Raw genomic sequence first — 16,636 nt, forward strand, 5'->3', positions numbered from 1 at the left:
GCCTCCTGCCTTCAATCATACTCCCAAGCCGTTCTGAACGTCCCAATGGCATCCCATACTCAGCTTCTTTTCATCCTTAGACTTGGAATGTTTGTTCTCAGCAGGCTGCTCACCCTGTGCCCTGCAGCCACCACCACCCCCAGCCCCTGGCCATCAGACGTGTCTCATGTAACCCTTTATCTCATATGACACTTTGACTAACCCCCATATTTAGTTCATTGCCTCTGCTATGTGTTTATTTGCTCAGGCAACAGCACTTAATTGCAGCTGAGTGTCTCATGGCCCATGCCCTTATCAGACGGCCAGCATTCCGAAAGCAGGATGTGAATCTGGCTGGCCATCCCCTAACCTGCTCCGCTACTCATTGTATGTGACCTGGGGCAACTTTAACTTTTCTTTTTTAACCTTTTTTTTTTAAAAAAAACTGTAGTTTATTTACTATGTTGTATTCGTTTCAGGTGTACAGCAGTTATCTATAGGCATAGATACACATATACATGTAGATGTATATGCATAACTGAATATTCATATATGTATTCTTCTTCAGATTATTTTTCATCACAGGTTGATACAAGATATTGCACACCAGTATTCTTGCCTGGAGAATTCCAGGGACAGAGGAGCCTCATGGGTTACAGTCCATGGGGTGGCAAAGAGTCAGAAACCACTGAGCGAAAAATAGGGAACTCCCTATTTTATTAATACATATAGTAGTCTATGTATGTTACTCTCGAACTCCTAATTTATCCTTCTCCCTAATTATAATTTTTGTGTGTCTCAGTTTCCTGATTTGTAAAATGTGAAAATATAACATAACATCCCTCACAGTTTGGACGGTAAATGACTGAGTGCGTGTGTACTGGGTGGTACTTAGAACAGTGTTTGGTGCCTAGCAAGCACATGTGAGTGATGCTTTTACTGTTTCTATTACTACAGACACAGTGGTGGACGTGGGATCCACAGCACCAAGGAGAGGACTGGCATGTCCTCAAGAAACACTGAAGGTGCTACAAGGGCCCTGGCAGCCAGTTTGAAGTAAGATCACCCTCATCATTTTCCAGATGGTGAAACCAAGGGCAAGTGTGATCCCAGTTTCGGCCTTATCTCTGACTTCACTGGCCTCCAAGGCAAATATTTAGTGTTAGTTTATGGTTGACACTAACTGCTTCCATTGCTATTGATAAGGGCAAGGAAACAAACGTCTTCTCATCAGAAGAGGTGATTACGTAACAACTAACAATAGTTACACCTGCAATTAATCATTTTACAGGGTAAAAATACAGTACGGGACTATTGGCTAATTCTTATGAAAGCCTTACTCATCCAACTACTTTGTTAAGTAAAGTGAAGCCAGCGGAAGTTGAGCCATATACCCCCATCTTTCCTGTGGCCCCAGGAAGCTCATCCATCACCTTCTCACCTCCTGCTGTCTGTGACCTCTCCCCTCCAACATCCCATCCACGTGGACCAGTAGCTGGCCGTTGCTGACTCACCAGGCTGCCGGTTTCCCTGGAGGGGGACTCCCAGCAGAACCACCTCATCCTTCTCTGGGCCTCCTCTCTCCTCCCATCTCCTCCTCCACACAGCCCACCCTACTGCACAGAGCCGACTCAGCCAGCCTTGACCAAGGTGCCAGGAACAGTCAGCGGGTGATTAAAGCATCTTTCACCCAGAACATGTCTGGGCCCACAGATCTACTGCTGCACCCACGTAGATCTGGACACCAAACTGTCTCCTTTCCATATGCAAAGGCAGGGATAACCAGCACAAGGGTCATTTTTGAAATGCAACTCTATACGCTTCCCCATTTTTTCTCAAGGTTGTTCCTAGGCATCTCATTTCTTTCTCTGCCTTCCATCACCCTCTTTTCCCCTCCTGGATTCTTCTCGTTGTGGTTTTCTTTTTCTGAACCCAGTCTAGTCTAAAGGAGTTCTGTTCTCATTTCCTATTTCCTCATGAAGGGGATGATGTTACGTGGACACCTCACCAGAATTTGGCGAAAAGGCAGAGAAAAGCAGAAGAAATCAGACCGGCTAAGTGAGGCTTCCCATCCTGAGATCGCTGTTCTGAAGAGTTCCGCCCACCACTCACCCGCCGCTCACAGCCACAGGAACATGAGTCATCAATGAGACAGTGTTACCACTCGCCTTTCTCCCCAAAGCCTCCCTAAAGAAAAAAAAAAGAGGAAGTGGCCTCTGACACAGGGACGCATGAACAAGAGCTCCCCACATGGCACAAAGCATGAGAACTTTTTGCCACAGACTTCCGCACTGGTTAGAGGATGCTGGTCTTATGTTTGGTTTCCAAACCTCAAATCTGAAGAAAAATGTCGCTCGAAGTATGATTTGTAGGGAGCAGTAGAAAGGCTGATTCAGAAGGAAAAACAAAGGCCAGATAGTACTACTATTATACGACTTCTCTGATTTTTTGATAATTATAATTTTTAAAGGCATATTCGGTAATTAAGAGAAAATGAAATGACAAGAGCTGTAATTTCCTCTAAAGCATAAAAAGCAATATAATGGAAGGGAAAGAAAGATCAATTAGCCACACCGGTCAATAAAGCTGGCGTGAGAGGTGATTAAGCTTGTTCAAAGAAAAGTTTGATTAAAGATTACAAAAGGCTCTCTAATTATGAAGAAAGGAAAGAAAATTGTGAAGCGAGTCTAACAAAGGAGGTTACAAACTTGTTAATGCCACAGATTGAAATGAGAAACCCAACAATTAGAGTTGGTTAGGACAAAACAGCATCATTCCTAAAATGGGTAATTAAGCTCCATTCCCTAGTTAAAGGGATCTAGACCAGCTCTAAAATCGTTAGCCACATGCTTTTCAGAAAGCTCAGAACCATGTAAGTGAAAATGCACGGCGAGACCAGCCCTCAACCCACTCCGATGTGAGTGCAATTCATCAAGGAAAGAGGAGCCTGGAGTGTTTCTTCTCCAAGCTTTGATTTCCTAGGATGCCAAACAAGATAGGCTAATGATATCTTCAACATCTACAATATCATCTTGGGAAAAGGAGGATTTAGGCAAATTGAAAACAGGAAGGATTGGAAATGATTGGAGAGTTAGCATATGATTGTAAAAACCCATCTATGGTTAAACACTATGTTTCTTTTTTCCTTGATTCCACCAGCAGTCTAGAAAGAATTCATCTTCTTCATTTTCATTGGTTAGTCAGAAACTTAGCATTTGGATTGACACACTGAATCCTGTTTCTTTTCTGGTCTTTTCTGCTGACAGGAGAGGATGCCTGCGAATCTCAGGTTGATGTTCATCACCTCCCAGCCAACAACTCTTCTCCACAACCATCTCCTGCTCCTGAGAGCTGCCATTCCCACCTCCTGCCTCACTAAAGAGAAGCAGGCTTTGCTGGAATTGGCAGTCAACTGGCATTTTTCTCTACTTGTATCCTGAAGAAGAAGAAAATCTGTATCAGAGAACAAGGAGTAGATTCCCCCCAAACAAACTCTCTAAAGTAAGCAGTGTGTGTGCCTTGGTTACAAGCCACAAGCAATGAAAGGGCATATCTGTGCAAGAATTGGCAGTTCTCTGGGTCCTATAATTCTCATCAGGGAGGAAGGCTCAACAAACCAATTAACTAATTAAACCAATTAACCAAATGTGTAATTAACCTTGGGCACAGAGGTGTCAACAGAAGCCCAACAAAGAAATTACTCTCCTTCTGCAATTGCCTGGTGGCCTTAAGCCTTTTTGTTTTCAGTCTTAAAGGCATATCCACAGAGGGAAAATAATCTCTGGGCAAAGAATTAATGGCTGAGCAATAATATCATAGAGATGGGATGGAATCAAGCCAGGAGCAGTGTTTCCCACGCCAGTTACAGTTCATTATCTGTCAGCAAATATACAGAAGTTCTGGAGGACTTTGTCCGTGAAATACTGGCCAATTCATGATCATTTCTTTTGAGAACACACATGTCCATTATGAAGTGCAGGGGAATAGCTAAGAAAATTTCAAACTAGCCACTACAAGAAGATGGTCAAGCACCTGGTAATTCAAACAGTTGGTCCTAGGAGGAAAGGAACCAAGAAAAGGATGAAAAAAGTGTTGTAGAGTTTTGATCTGTGCACAGAAAGGCCCAGAAAGATGAACTTGTGCAATTGTATGAATACTTGGCTCCATGCAACTCTGTGGAAATTCACCTTTGCCAAAACAATCAATTCATGACTCGCCATGATCACTTTCAAGTAGCTTACCCTATAAAATTTGGGTTTTTGAGTAGCTTCAGGAATGTTATTAAGCATTCATGATATACAAGACACTAAGCTATTTTCTTTTAGCAGCTGTTTAGCTTATATTTAGGGGTGAAATGCAGAAAAAAAGGTAACCAAGAAAAAATTGTATGTTAAGCACCAAATGGATAATGCAGACTATAGTCAAATATCTAATGACTGAATGAGACGAACGGAGACATAAACCATTACTTATCCCATTTCAGAGAAACCAAAATCGTGATGGAGAGGCACACACAATCAAATCATTAACAGGGGAAGTGAAAGCTACAGCATTAGGAAATGTGAAGCTTATCAGGAGAATAAATATGTATGTGAAATCTTACACTGGATTTTCCTGTTCCTCTTTCATAAAAGATGCCAGTTTTCGACATTGACCTTGGGCAAGATCAAAGCTCACCTGGGCTAAGTCAGCACACACTTTCTAATCCTTAAGTAAAAAGATACACTTGTGAACAGTAACACCCAGCCAAGCTCACAGACTCTACACACAATCAAGAGACTTAAACGGTAATTTATAACCAGGTGAGTAGGATGTTTAAGGAACCATGTTTCATTCACTAAACCAAGGATCCTGTTCCTGCCCCAAGTTCAGAAAAAGCACTCGGTATGATTTCAATTAACCTCTCTAAGCACCCATTTCCCCATCTGAAAAGAAAATGATGGGCTTTGGAATAGAACATCCTATAAGCCTTCTCATGATTTGAATAGATTATTTTCCACTGATAAAGGACGAGATTCTCTGACACCAAACGCTTCCCTTCCTAATACTTTGGATCAACCAGAAACCTGAAAATTGCATCCAAGAAGCTTTTCTTAAGATAAAGCGATAGCATTTTCCCGAGAATAATTGCCAGTCTCGTTGAAACTTTAGCCAGGGAACTTATCAAATAAAGAAACCACCTAGTTCCAGACCATAGGCAGAGTCCAGGAAAGTCAAACCCACGACCTCATGGAAATTTAGAATTACACAGTTTAGAATTACACAGTTGTTGGGTCAGGTTGAAAGTAAAGAATGTGAAATTGTTTATCTGAGATTCTCCAAGACCGTGTGAGCTGGGGCCCATTGTTTTAAAATCATATAACTGAAGAAAGCAAACTCCTAAAAAGAGATGTGTATCATCTCCTCGAGGCTGCACACTGCCAAGTGATGGACTGATCCCCACTCTATGTGCTCTTGTTTATCTCTGCCTCAGTACTGAAACAAGATGGTGTCCACACAAGCTGAATCTTGGGGATGGATGGATGCTGGTAATAAGAGGCTGAATTCCAGTTCTAAGTAAGGTGCTTCATACAGATAAAACAGATTTTGTTCTATCTCAATGCAAATCAAGTGCCTTTGTACTGACATGGAATGGATTTGTTAATAATTGTAATGTTTGATGGACTGTTAATATTAAATGTAAGATGTTCAAATGTTTTAATTCCATTTAATAAATTCTGAGGCAGTCAAAAAAGAGATTAAAAGTAAGTCCACAATAAATATCATCAAGTGTATAAAAACATGGGTTAGTCTGTTCCATATATTGGGTGACATAAACAACAGAAACTTTTTTTCTCATAGTTCTAGAGGCTGAGAAGTCCAAGATGAAGGCTCTGGTAGATTTAGTATCTGTTTCATAGATGGCCATGTCCTTCTGCTGTGTCCTCAGGTGCCAAAAAGGGGAAAGGAGTTCTTGAGTTTCATAAGGGCACTAATTCCATTCAAGAGGGCTCCATCATCATGACCTAATCACCTCCGAAAGGCCTCACTTTTTAAGTTAAGATTTCAGAAAATGAATTTTTCAGGGTGGGAGGGGGGGACCACAAACTTTCAATCTATAACAAATATGCACTTCAGTGCTCTTTATTTAGACTGATATTAATTCCCTAAACAATGACTTTTTGAACACGTAATAAGTGCCCACTTAATTCTGGAAATATGATTAGAATTAGGGATAAATAAGTCAGGTACAGTTCATATGCTCAGGGATATTGTAAACTACTATTATATAAAGATGTCTATTGGGGTAATTAATAACAGTATTTAATGTCACAAGAATTTTGGCTCTTTATATTCCATGGACTGTTTAGTACGTTGCTTCTTCTAAACAATGAATGACAGGAAATACAGATAAATTTAATAGGATACCATAAGATACACAATTTTTGGAAATCATTTATAAGGCAAATCCAAATTAGATTTTAGGATACCAAGCATTAAAGACAAGACAGGATATTAGGATCGATATTAAATGCTTGCATCTAGAAAAGAAAATGATGGTAATACTCTTAAAGATATTATGCAGCTTGTATTTTACAGACTTCAAAAAATGCTAAAAGATTTGTTTATGATGGTCCCAAGATGTTACTTTTCTGACATAGTGACAACAGTGACAAAAACTAGAAGGACACATTCAGAGCCTCTTTTGAAAGTAAAGAGTTACTAGGATGGAATCTCATCTCCAAAACCGACTGGCCACACAAAGGTCAAACTTTCTCAAGGCAGCCCAGAAGCTTGAGAAAATTCCCAGAATTCCTGGACCACAAAGCCGAGATTCCCAGAGGAGAAGCCCACCACTCCCCTTCTTCCTGCCTCTCTGCCTTCATCCTCTCCTCCCCATAGCTCACCGCTGGGTTCTGCTTCCTAACGTGGAATTTAACTTTATCATCCGTCTACGTAAAATAAACATCTTACACTGAAATGTAATGACGTTGAAAGTTGTGGAATAAGGTGAATTTCCCTCCTCATCTCAAAATGTTTACAGATCTAATGGGCTTTATATGAGATGACATCATACCACATGGCTATCAGGCCTGTTGCACTTTTGGCAAAAACTGTGTTTTACTCATCTTCCTCCCCTCAACACATAGATTTGAATGGACTGACTGTTAGAGGTGATAAAAGTCCCCTGTAGACTCTGGGGACTGACTTTAGGATTAAAACTAAAAGAGCATATTAGTAATTCATCATCATCAAGATATGACAGAGACAATGAATGAAAAGCATGATGTGCTGGGACCACTGTAGGTTAGATTTTCAGGCTAGATTAACTTTCTGAAAGCAAAGGCCATTTTTCTCCTAAATGATATGCATTCCTTTTTCCTGGAGCTGGGTCAGGGTAGTTCCTGCCACATTTAGATTCTACCCCTATTGTCACAGAAAATTCTAGGGAAAGTCTGCCTGCAGTGCCATTGTGTATTTGAACATTCACTACAATACTCTTTCTTTTATGGCCACACACACACACACACACACACGATGTCAGAGTCTCTCATAACTTAAGCTTTTGTTCCTAAATAGAAATAAATTTCTGAAAATTTCTTTCACTTCTGCACAAGATGCTTTGTATATACTGACTGGCTGAGTAGTTTCCTTAAAAATAACCCACTTTATTTGTAGCATTTGGGATGTAGTATAAGTAACATCCCTGGCAAACAAAGCTTTAAATAAGCTTTTCCTCCACATTATCCATTTTACATGGAGCTATGAATTTGATCATAATGCAAACTCAGCTCAGGAAAGAGAATATGCAAATGACTGGAAGGAATTTGAGGTGTCTTAACAGTGTATTAACTCTAACGCATCCCCAGAAGACTCTTGAGAGTCCCTTGCACAGCAAGGAGATCAAACCAGTCAACCCTGAACATTCATTGGAAGGACTGATGCTGAAGCTGAACCTCCAATATTTTGTCTACCTGATGTGAAGAGCTGTTTCATTGGAAAAGACCCTGATGCTGGGAATGATTGAGGGCAGCAAGAGAAGGAGGCAACAGAGGATGAGATGGTTGGATGGCATCATTGACTCAATGGACATGAGTTTGAGCAAACTTCAGGAGATAGTGAAGAACAGGTAAGCCTCATGTGCTGGCGTCCATGGGGTCCCAAACAGCTGGACTCTACTGAGTGATTGAACAATAACAAATGATACACTTATGGTAGCTACTAAGCTGTCCAAATAGTTTTGCTTCAGAGTTGCTCTTAAACTCAACCAACTTACTCAATGGAGCTTAGGCATCTAGAACTAAATACAAGGCATAGTAAAACATGGTATCTTGGCTGAGGGGAGGGAGAATAAATATCAGGAGCAGTGGGGTCACAGTCATTTCCACTGGTAGATCTAAGCAAGGCTGGCTGGCTTGCATTTTTCTTTTTCTTTAATTAAACAAAAAAAAATCTACAATCAATCTGTCAGTTTACAGACCAGGGAAAGATTTTTATAGACAAAATACAGACTTCCCAGAGGGGCTAACCATGACTGCAGCCACAAAATTGAAAGAAGCTTGCTCCTTGAGAGGAAAGCTATGGCAAGCCTAGACAACATATTAAAAAGCAGAGGCATCATTTTGCCAACAAAGGCCTATATAGTCAAAGCTATGGTTTTTCCAGTAGTCATGTACGGATGTGAGGATTGGACCATAAAGAAGGCTGAGAGCTGAAGAATTGATGCTTTTGAGCTGTGGTGCTGGAGAAGACTCTTGAGAGTCCCTTGCACAGCAAGGAGATCAAACTAGTCAGTCCTAAATGACCAACCTAGACAGCATATTAAAAAGAAGAGACAGAGTAGTTCTGGTCGTCATCTACCGTCTCGCTATAAGCCGTTTGAGGGAAGAAAGAGGAAAATTATCCGCTATACCAAAATTACATTGAACCGAACCTGCCAGCAAGAATTCAAGAACCACCATGATGCTGAGCACCGAAGGCAGGGAGGGGTTCGTGGTGAAGGTCAGGGGCCTGCCCTGGTCCTGCTCAGCTGATGAAGTGATGCGCTTCTTCTCCGATTGTAAAATCCAAAACGGCACATCAGGTATTCGTTTCATCTACACCAGAGAAGGCAGACCAAGTGGTGAAGCATTTGTCGAACTTGAGTCTGAAGATGAAGTGAAACTCGCTCTGAAGAAGGACAGAGAAACCATGGGACACAGATATGTTGAAGTATTCAAGTCCAACAGTGTTGAAATGGATTGGGTGTTGAAGCACACAGGTCCGAATAGTCCTGATACTGCCAATGATGGCTTCGTCCGGCTTAGAGGACTCCCATTTGGCTGTAGCAAGGAAGAGATTGTTCAGTTCTTTTCAGGGTTGGAAATTGTGCCAAATGGGATGACACTGCCGGTGGACTTTCAGGGGCGGAGCACAGGGGAGGCCTTTGTGCAGTTTGCTTCACAGGAGATAGCTGAAAAGGCCTTAAAGAAACACAAGGAAAGAATAGGGCACCGGTACATTGAAATCTTCAAGAGTAGCCGAGCTGAAGTCCGAACCCATTATGACCCCCCTCGAAAGCTCATGGCTATGCAGCGGCCAGGTCCCTATGACAGGCCAGGGGCTGGCAGAGGGTATAATAGCATTGGCAGAGGGGCTGGTTTTGAAAGGATGAGAAGGGGTGCCTATGGTGGAGGGTATGGAGGCTATGACGACTATGGTGGCTATAATGATGGATATGGCTTTGGATCTGATAGATTTGGAAGAGACCTCAATTACTGTTTTTCAGGAATGTCTGATCATAGACATGGAGATGGTGGGTCCAGTTTTCAGAGCACCACAGGGCACTGTGTACACATGAGGGGATTACCTTACAGAGCCACTGAGAATGATATTTACAATTTCTTCTCACCTCTTAATCCCATGAGAGTACACATTGAAATCGGACCTGATGGCAGAGTTACTGGTGAGGCAGATGTTGAATTTGCTACTCATGAAGATGCTGTGGCAGCTATGGCAAAAGACAAAGCTAACATGCAACACAGATACGTGGAGCTCTTCTTGAATTCTACCGCAGGCACAAGTGGGGGAGCCTATGATCACAGCTACGTAGAACTTTTTTTGAATTCCACAGCCGGGGCAAGTGGTGGAGCTTATGGTAGCCAAATGATGGGAGGCATGGGCATATCCAACCAGTCTAGTTATGGAGGTCCTGCCAGTCAGCAGCTGAGTGGTGGTTACGGAGGTGGATATGGTGGTCAGAGTAGTATGAGTGGATATGACCAAGTTCTGCAGGAAAACTCCAGTGACTATCAATCAAACCTCGCTTAGGCAGAGAAGGAGTACCGAACAACAATAGAAATAACAGCTGTGCATTTATGGGAGTTAACTAGAATAGGAATGGTGTCAGGCATATCCAGTATGATTGGTACATGGGAATTATCATTGATTCTGATCACTCTTGGTCAGCTAGCTTCCTTTTCTTTTTCCTTTCATTCCTTTCTTTCTCCTTCCCTCCCTCCTACCCTCCCTCTCTCTTTCTTTCTTTGTTTCTTTTTCTCTCTCTTTTTTTAATAAAAATTAAGTTTAACAGTTTTGCATTACAGGCTTGTAATTCATGCTTACTGTAAAGTGGAAGTCAGGATTGTTTTAAAACTTCAAGCTCAGTAATTTTGAACACTGAAACATTCACATAGGGTGTAATAACAAAGTTCAGTATTGACCATAACTGTTAAAACTTTCAGCTTTCTTCAAGTTAGTTATGTTATAGGAGTGTACTTAAGCAGTAAGCGTATTTAGGTTAAAGCAGTTTCACTTATGTTAAATGTTGCTCTTATACTATGATACATTGAAAACTTTGGATGCATGTTGAGAAACATGCTTTTCTGTAAAAACTCAAATATAGGAGCTGTGTCTACGATTTCAAGTGAAAACATTTGGCATGTTTGTTAATTCTAGCTTTTTGGTTTAATATCCTGTAAGGCACGTGAGTGTACACTTTTAATTTTTTTTAAAAAAGCTCTGGGACAATTTTGAAATGTAATACCAATACTTTAGGAGTTTGGTCATGTTGTTTGTATGAAATTCTGAGGCTTTGATTTAAATCTTTCCTTGTATTGTGATTTCCATTAGATGTATTGTACTAAGTGAAACTTGTTAAATAAATCTTCCTTTTAAAAACTGGAAAAAAAAAAAAAAAGAAGAGACATTACTTTGCCAACAAAGTTCTGTCTAGTCAAGGCCATGGTTTTTCCAGTAGTCATGTATGGATGTGAGAGTTGGACTATGACTATAAAGAAAGCTGAGCACTGAAGAATTGGTGCTTTTGAATTGTGGTGTTGGAGAAGACTCTTGAGAATCCCTTGGACTGCAAGGAGATCCAACCAGTCCATCCTAAAGGAGATCAGTCCTGAGTGTTCATTGGAAGGACTGATGCTGAAACTGAAACTCCAATACTTTGGCCACCTCATGCGAAGAGCTGACTCATTAGAAAAGATCCTGATGCTGGGAAAGATTGAGGGCAAGAGGAGAAGGGGACGACAGAGGATAAGATGGTTGGATGGCATCACTGACTCCATGGACATGAGTTTGGGTAGACTCTGGGAGTTGATGATGGACCGGGAGGCCTGGAGTGCTGTGGTCCATGGGGTCACAAAGAGTCAGGCACAACTGAGTGACTGAACTGAAACTGAACTGAAAGGCAATCAACTCTGAATATTCATTGGAAGGACTGATGCTGAAGCTGAAGCTCCAATACTTTGGCCACCTGATGCGAAGAGTCAACTCGTTGGACAAAATCCTGATACTGGGAAAAATTGAGGGCAGAAGGGGAAGGGAGTGACAGAGGATGAGATGGTTAGATAGCATCACTGACTCCATGGTCATGAATTTGGGCAAACCCCGGGAGATAGTGAAGGACAGGGAAGCCTGGTGTGCTGCAGGTCATGAGGTCACAGTGATTCGGACATGACTGAGCAGCTAAACAACAAAACAGAAGCACTAAAGTCTCTCTCATATTTAAGTTAATCAGCATAATAGTTCTTTTCAGTAGAGTTAGCAAGTGTTTAAATATACTGTACAGTTATTTAATATGTATTACTATTATTTCTCTACAGAGAAGATGTTAAAATGAAGAGTAAAAAAACCTTTATTTATAAATAATTTTAGAAAAGTTTTCTAATTTTAGAAAAATTAATAAGCAAAAATTACTAATTTGTACTGGCTTCTCTGGTGGCTCAGATGGTAAAGCGTCTGCCTACAGTGTGGGAGACCCGGGCTTGATCCCTGGGTTGGGAAGATCCTCTGGAGAAGGAAATGGCACCCCACTCCAGTACTCTTGCCTGGAAAATCCCATGGATGGAGAAGCCTGGTAGGCTACAATCTATGGGGTCGCAAAGAGTCAGACACAACTGAGCGACTTCACCTCACCTCACTAATAAAATATTGACTTGATATAAGTAAAATATATTGGGAATAATTTGAATTGCTGAAGCTTTTAAAAATGTTTAAAATTCTTTATAATCCTCAGCCCTATAATCCTTCATGCATCTAGTTGTTGCTAATGCAACAAAAGATGAAAAAAAGATTTGCCCAAAAGGTAACCAAAGTTCAGCGAAGAAGTGATTTTCTTGTTTTTCTTTTTTTTTAAGATCAAGAGGGGGAAAAGCACTATTTTTTTTTAATAATCCTTCAAACTATTTGTGAAAATGCTTATAAGGCAGTAAAACTCAACAATTAGGAGAGGGGAAAAAGTGAAGAAAAAGAATTCACAGTTACCTAACAAGGAAAACCCTCTGGAAAGAGTTTCAACACATCTACTTCCATTAAGGAAAAATACTGAGTGAATGACTGAAGTGCTGAGTATACCAGAAGGGAAAACACGAACACAAAGTTGATCATAAATATCAGTAAGTTAATGTCAGTTCTTGGTAACCAGCAGAGGCTGGGAAGATTCATGTTTGGGGCTGGAATGGAAACCATATAAGACCATATATGGCTCTTACTTCATCTGAACTTAACAACTGTTGGTTTCTGTTCAGAATTAAATTAAGACACATTTGATTGTCTTCAAGAAATGAGGTTCTAACCACCCACCGAGCTCACTTCTCCATCCACTGTCTTCAACTTTAGGGCAGAGGAATGAACTTGCTAATCCAGTTGTGAATGACAGCCCTGGCTATGAATTCTGAAACGTGATTCCTCCTTTTTCTCTTACAGCCCAAAGACTGTCTCCTACCTCATGGAGCCCACAGAGGTTGACACAGAACCCAGGAGCCTGGAGGGGGGTTTACTCCACTCTCCCATTTCTGAGAGAAGCAGTGTAACTCACTGCCCTCACCTACTGTGGTTTCCATCACTACTGTGTTCCTAGACTCCAAAGCATGGATGAATTGAATTGTGTAGTCAGGAGAGTAACACCTATGTACGCTCCCTTTATCTTGCACAGCATCTAAAATAACAACATGGGGGCAAGCAACCATCTGAAATGTCTATGACCATGCTTCAAGTAAGGCATGGGTCAAGGCCTCAAGCCATTTCAGAACATTCTAGCAAGCATCGCAGGAAAGCACTGAGGTTGAAAGCTAGCAAAGGTCTAGTTTTGCTGTTCAAAAAAAAAAAAAAATCACGTAGAACACAAAGAGACACCCTTCCATTTTCATTTCTTTCTTTCTCCAGGCAGTATACCAATAAGTCATCATCTACAGAGCATTTGCCACTAATACCCAGCCATTTTTATGAATGGCAAGACTAGAGAAGAAGTCCCCATATTATGAAAGTAATATTAACTTAAAACCTGTTGGTGAATGCACAGGGCTTCTCTGCTAGTGTGTAGCAAGCTTGTCTTTCAGTCCTAGTTAAAAGCTACCAGCTTGTAAAACAGTTCAACAGGAAAACTTCACTCTGAAATTGTGATGCTTGATTGTCGGCACCAGATGAACCATTTCACCAAAAACCATGGACTCTCCCCACTTTGATAATCATGCAGTTATATTTGTCAGAACCCCCAACCTCTTGAATAAATGTAAATTGTACACTTGGGGCATTGTTGAGCCCACTATTTCAAGGAACACTCAGGCAAATTCTTTGGCAAAGCAATAAAAAAGTTTATGGTCAAAGCATGCCCTTCTTGTGCCTGTTTTATAAGTCTATTGTTTCACTTTACTAGGTTTGCTAAAAGTAGGGCTTGCATATTGGTAATAAGCATTTTTTCACATCAACCTAATACCTTGTTATTTATAACCTGCGCTAAGAATGAGCAGACCTCATGGTGATGCAAAGCTGTGCCAACATCTATTAAAGGGAATCCAATTAAGAATAAACTTAGCCATGAGGCAATTCCTCATGTGAGACATTGGCAAGTAACATTCAGAGACATGTGTTATTGTGTCAATGTACAAACAGGAGTCGGATTATCCAGCTTTGAATCTCAGTCCTTATGAAAGTTTCTAAACTTCAGATCCCAATTCTAAAACAGGTTGTTGTTCAGTCACTAAGTCATGTTCAACTCTTTGTAACCCCATGTACTGCACACACCAGGCTTCCCTGTCCATCACCATCTCCCAGAGTTTGCTCAAACTCATGTCCGTTGAGTCAGTAATGCCATCCAACCATCTCATCCTCTGCCATCCTCTTCTCACCCTGCCTTCAATCTTTCCCAGAATCAGGGTCTTTTTCAGTGAGTCGACTCTTTCCATCAGGTAGCCAAACTTTGGAGCTTTAGCTTCAGCATCAGTCCTTCCAATGAATATTCAGAGTTGATTTCCTTTAGGACTGACAGGTATGACCTCCTTGCTGTCCAAGGGACCGTTAAGAGTCTTCTCCTGAACCACAGTTTGAAAGCATCAGTTCTATGGTGCTCAGCCTTCTTTATGGTCCAGCTCACAGATAATAGTAATGGTACCTTCCACCTCGAGATTTTGTGAAAATTAATAAGGCAAATATATAGTAAGTTAGCACACTACCCAGCACATGGTAAATGCTACATAAGGGCTAGCTAGCAATGCCAGCAACAAGACCCAGCAGTTTCAAAAGGAGCTGGAAAGGGCTCAGTAATGGCTCCAGTGGGGCATCAGAGACCCACGTTATCATGGAGAGCTCAGCATCTTCCCTTTAAGTCCTTGTCCCTTGCTAGCCACAGAAAAGAGCTGAGCTGAATCAGGAGTTTCCACTGGCTTTGAGCAAAGCTTGGCAGCAGTCACAGGGCCTCCATCCCTCCCATCCTCATTGGCTTCCATCCACATTATGCCAAGCAGTGCATCAACAGGATGTGGAGTCATCTTCCGTGGTCCCAGCTGGCTCTGATTGTGCTGTGATGACTTGGCTATTGCAGATGCTAAAATGAAAGCATGTCTCAACTCACCTCTTGAATGTGGTGTTGTTTATATTTGCCCAAAACTTCCCCCTCCCCGTGGGTCATTTAAATTTCATGCCAAAGGCCTTGTTTCTTTTATCTGAATAAAGTTTCCCAAGAAAATATTTGAGAACAGCTATTCTTACCGATACTTTGCAGATCTGGAAGAGAGTTTTCATAGCTACATAGTCTTTCCCTCCCCCAAAGTCTGGCTCCATGTAGAGCCACAGCAATCCTTCTTAAAATCTAAGCCAAATCATGCCACTCATCTGTTCCAAAGCCAGAGTCCTTAGATGGCTTACAAGGAAATACGCAGTCTCCGCTTAGCCCCATTTCCTCTTCCTCTGCTCTCTTTGGGACTTCCTTGCTTGTCTTCAGATACAGCCAGGTGCGCTCTTACCTCAGGGCCTTTGCACCTGCTGCCCCTACTGCTTGAAATGTTCTTTGCCACAGATAACTGTGTTGCTCTGTTCCTTGCTTTTTTTCTGGTCTCAACTGAAATGTCACCTTATCAGGCAGGCTTTTGTCTATTATTCTATATCAAATAGAACCCTCCCTCTCACCCCTCTTTATTTCCTTCCTCTGCATGTATCATCACCTTACATTTTACATATTTGTTGATTTTTTGACTGGCTCCTCCCTGAAATTGTGAACTTAATAAGAAAAATGACTGCTTTTTTTGCCCACTGTGTCACCAGCACTTAGACCCGGAAGGCATTCAGTAGGTGCTCAATAAATGGCTATTCAATGTTAAAAGAACTACTCCCTAGGGACACAGCAATCAGAGCTCTCATCTGCCTATTAACCCATCAAATGGGCGAATTGCTAATGTCTTTCTTATCAGTCTGCTCCTAACTTCCTTGTATTTTTTCAAGTTCTTTCTGTGCTTCCTACACATGATTCCACATTTCTTTTTTCATCAATATTCCAGGGTATGTTATACTCCCTGATTTTTCTTTTTAACAATGATCTACAGAGTGCAGATGACACCACCCTTATGGCAGAAAGTGAAGAGGAGCTAAAAAGCCTCTTGATGAAAGTGAAAGAGGAGAGTGAAAAAGTTGGCTTAAAACTCAACATTCAGAAAACGAAGATCATGGCATCCGGTCCCATCACTTCATGGGAAATAGATGGGGAAACAGTAGAAACAGTGTCAGACTTTATTTTTGGGGGCTCCAAAATCACTGCAGATGGTGACTGCAGCCATGAAATTAAAAGACGCTTACTCCTTGGAAGAAAAGTTATGAGCAACCTAGCTAGCATATTCAAAATCAGAGACATTACTTTGCCGACTAAGGTCCGTCTAGTCAAGGGTATGGTTTTTCCTGCGGCCATGTATGGATGTGA

The 16,636-nt window shown here is 41.3% G+C and overlaps 1 protein-coding gene and 1 long non-coding RNA gene across 2 annotated transcripts; both read left to right on the forward strand.

Annotated features, from left to right (window-relative positions):
- LOC106503330 lies at positions 953-5,759 on the forward strand. The gene is made up of 2 exons (XR_001296982.2): positions 953-1,035; positions 3,246-5,759. It is a non-coding gene; the product is annotated as an uncharacterized LOC106503330 (long non-coding RNA).
- Positions 8,814-10,942, forward strand: LOC102190551 (heterogeneous nuclear ribonucleoprotein H2). Its single transcript, XM_005694851.3, has one exon. It carries the CDS (start codon positions 8,920-8,922, stop codon positions 10,267-10,269), a length of 1,350 nt encoding a protein of 449 aa, XP_005694908.2. The 5' UTR covers positions 8,814-8,919; the 3' UTR covers positions 10,270-10,942.

This window comes from Capra hircus, chromosome 20 (genome assembly GCF_001704415.2).
Source record: "Capra hircus breed San Clemente chromosome 20, ASM170441v1, whole genome shotgun sequence".
NCBI classification, from domain to species: domain Eukaryota; kingdom Metazoa; phylum Chordata; class Mammalia; order Artiodactyla; family Bovidae; genus Capra; species Capra hircus.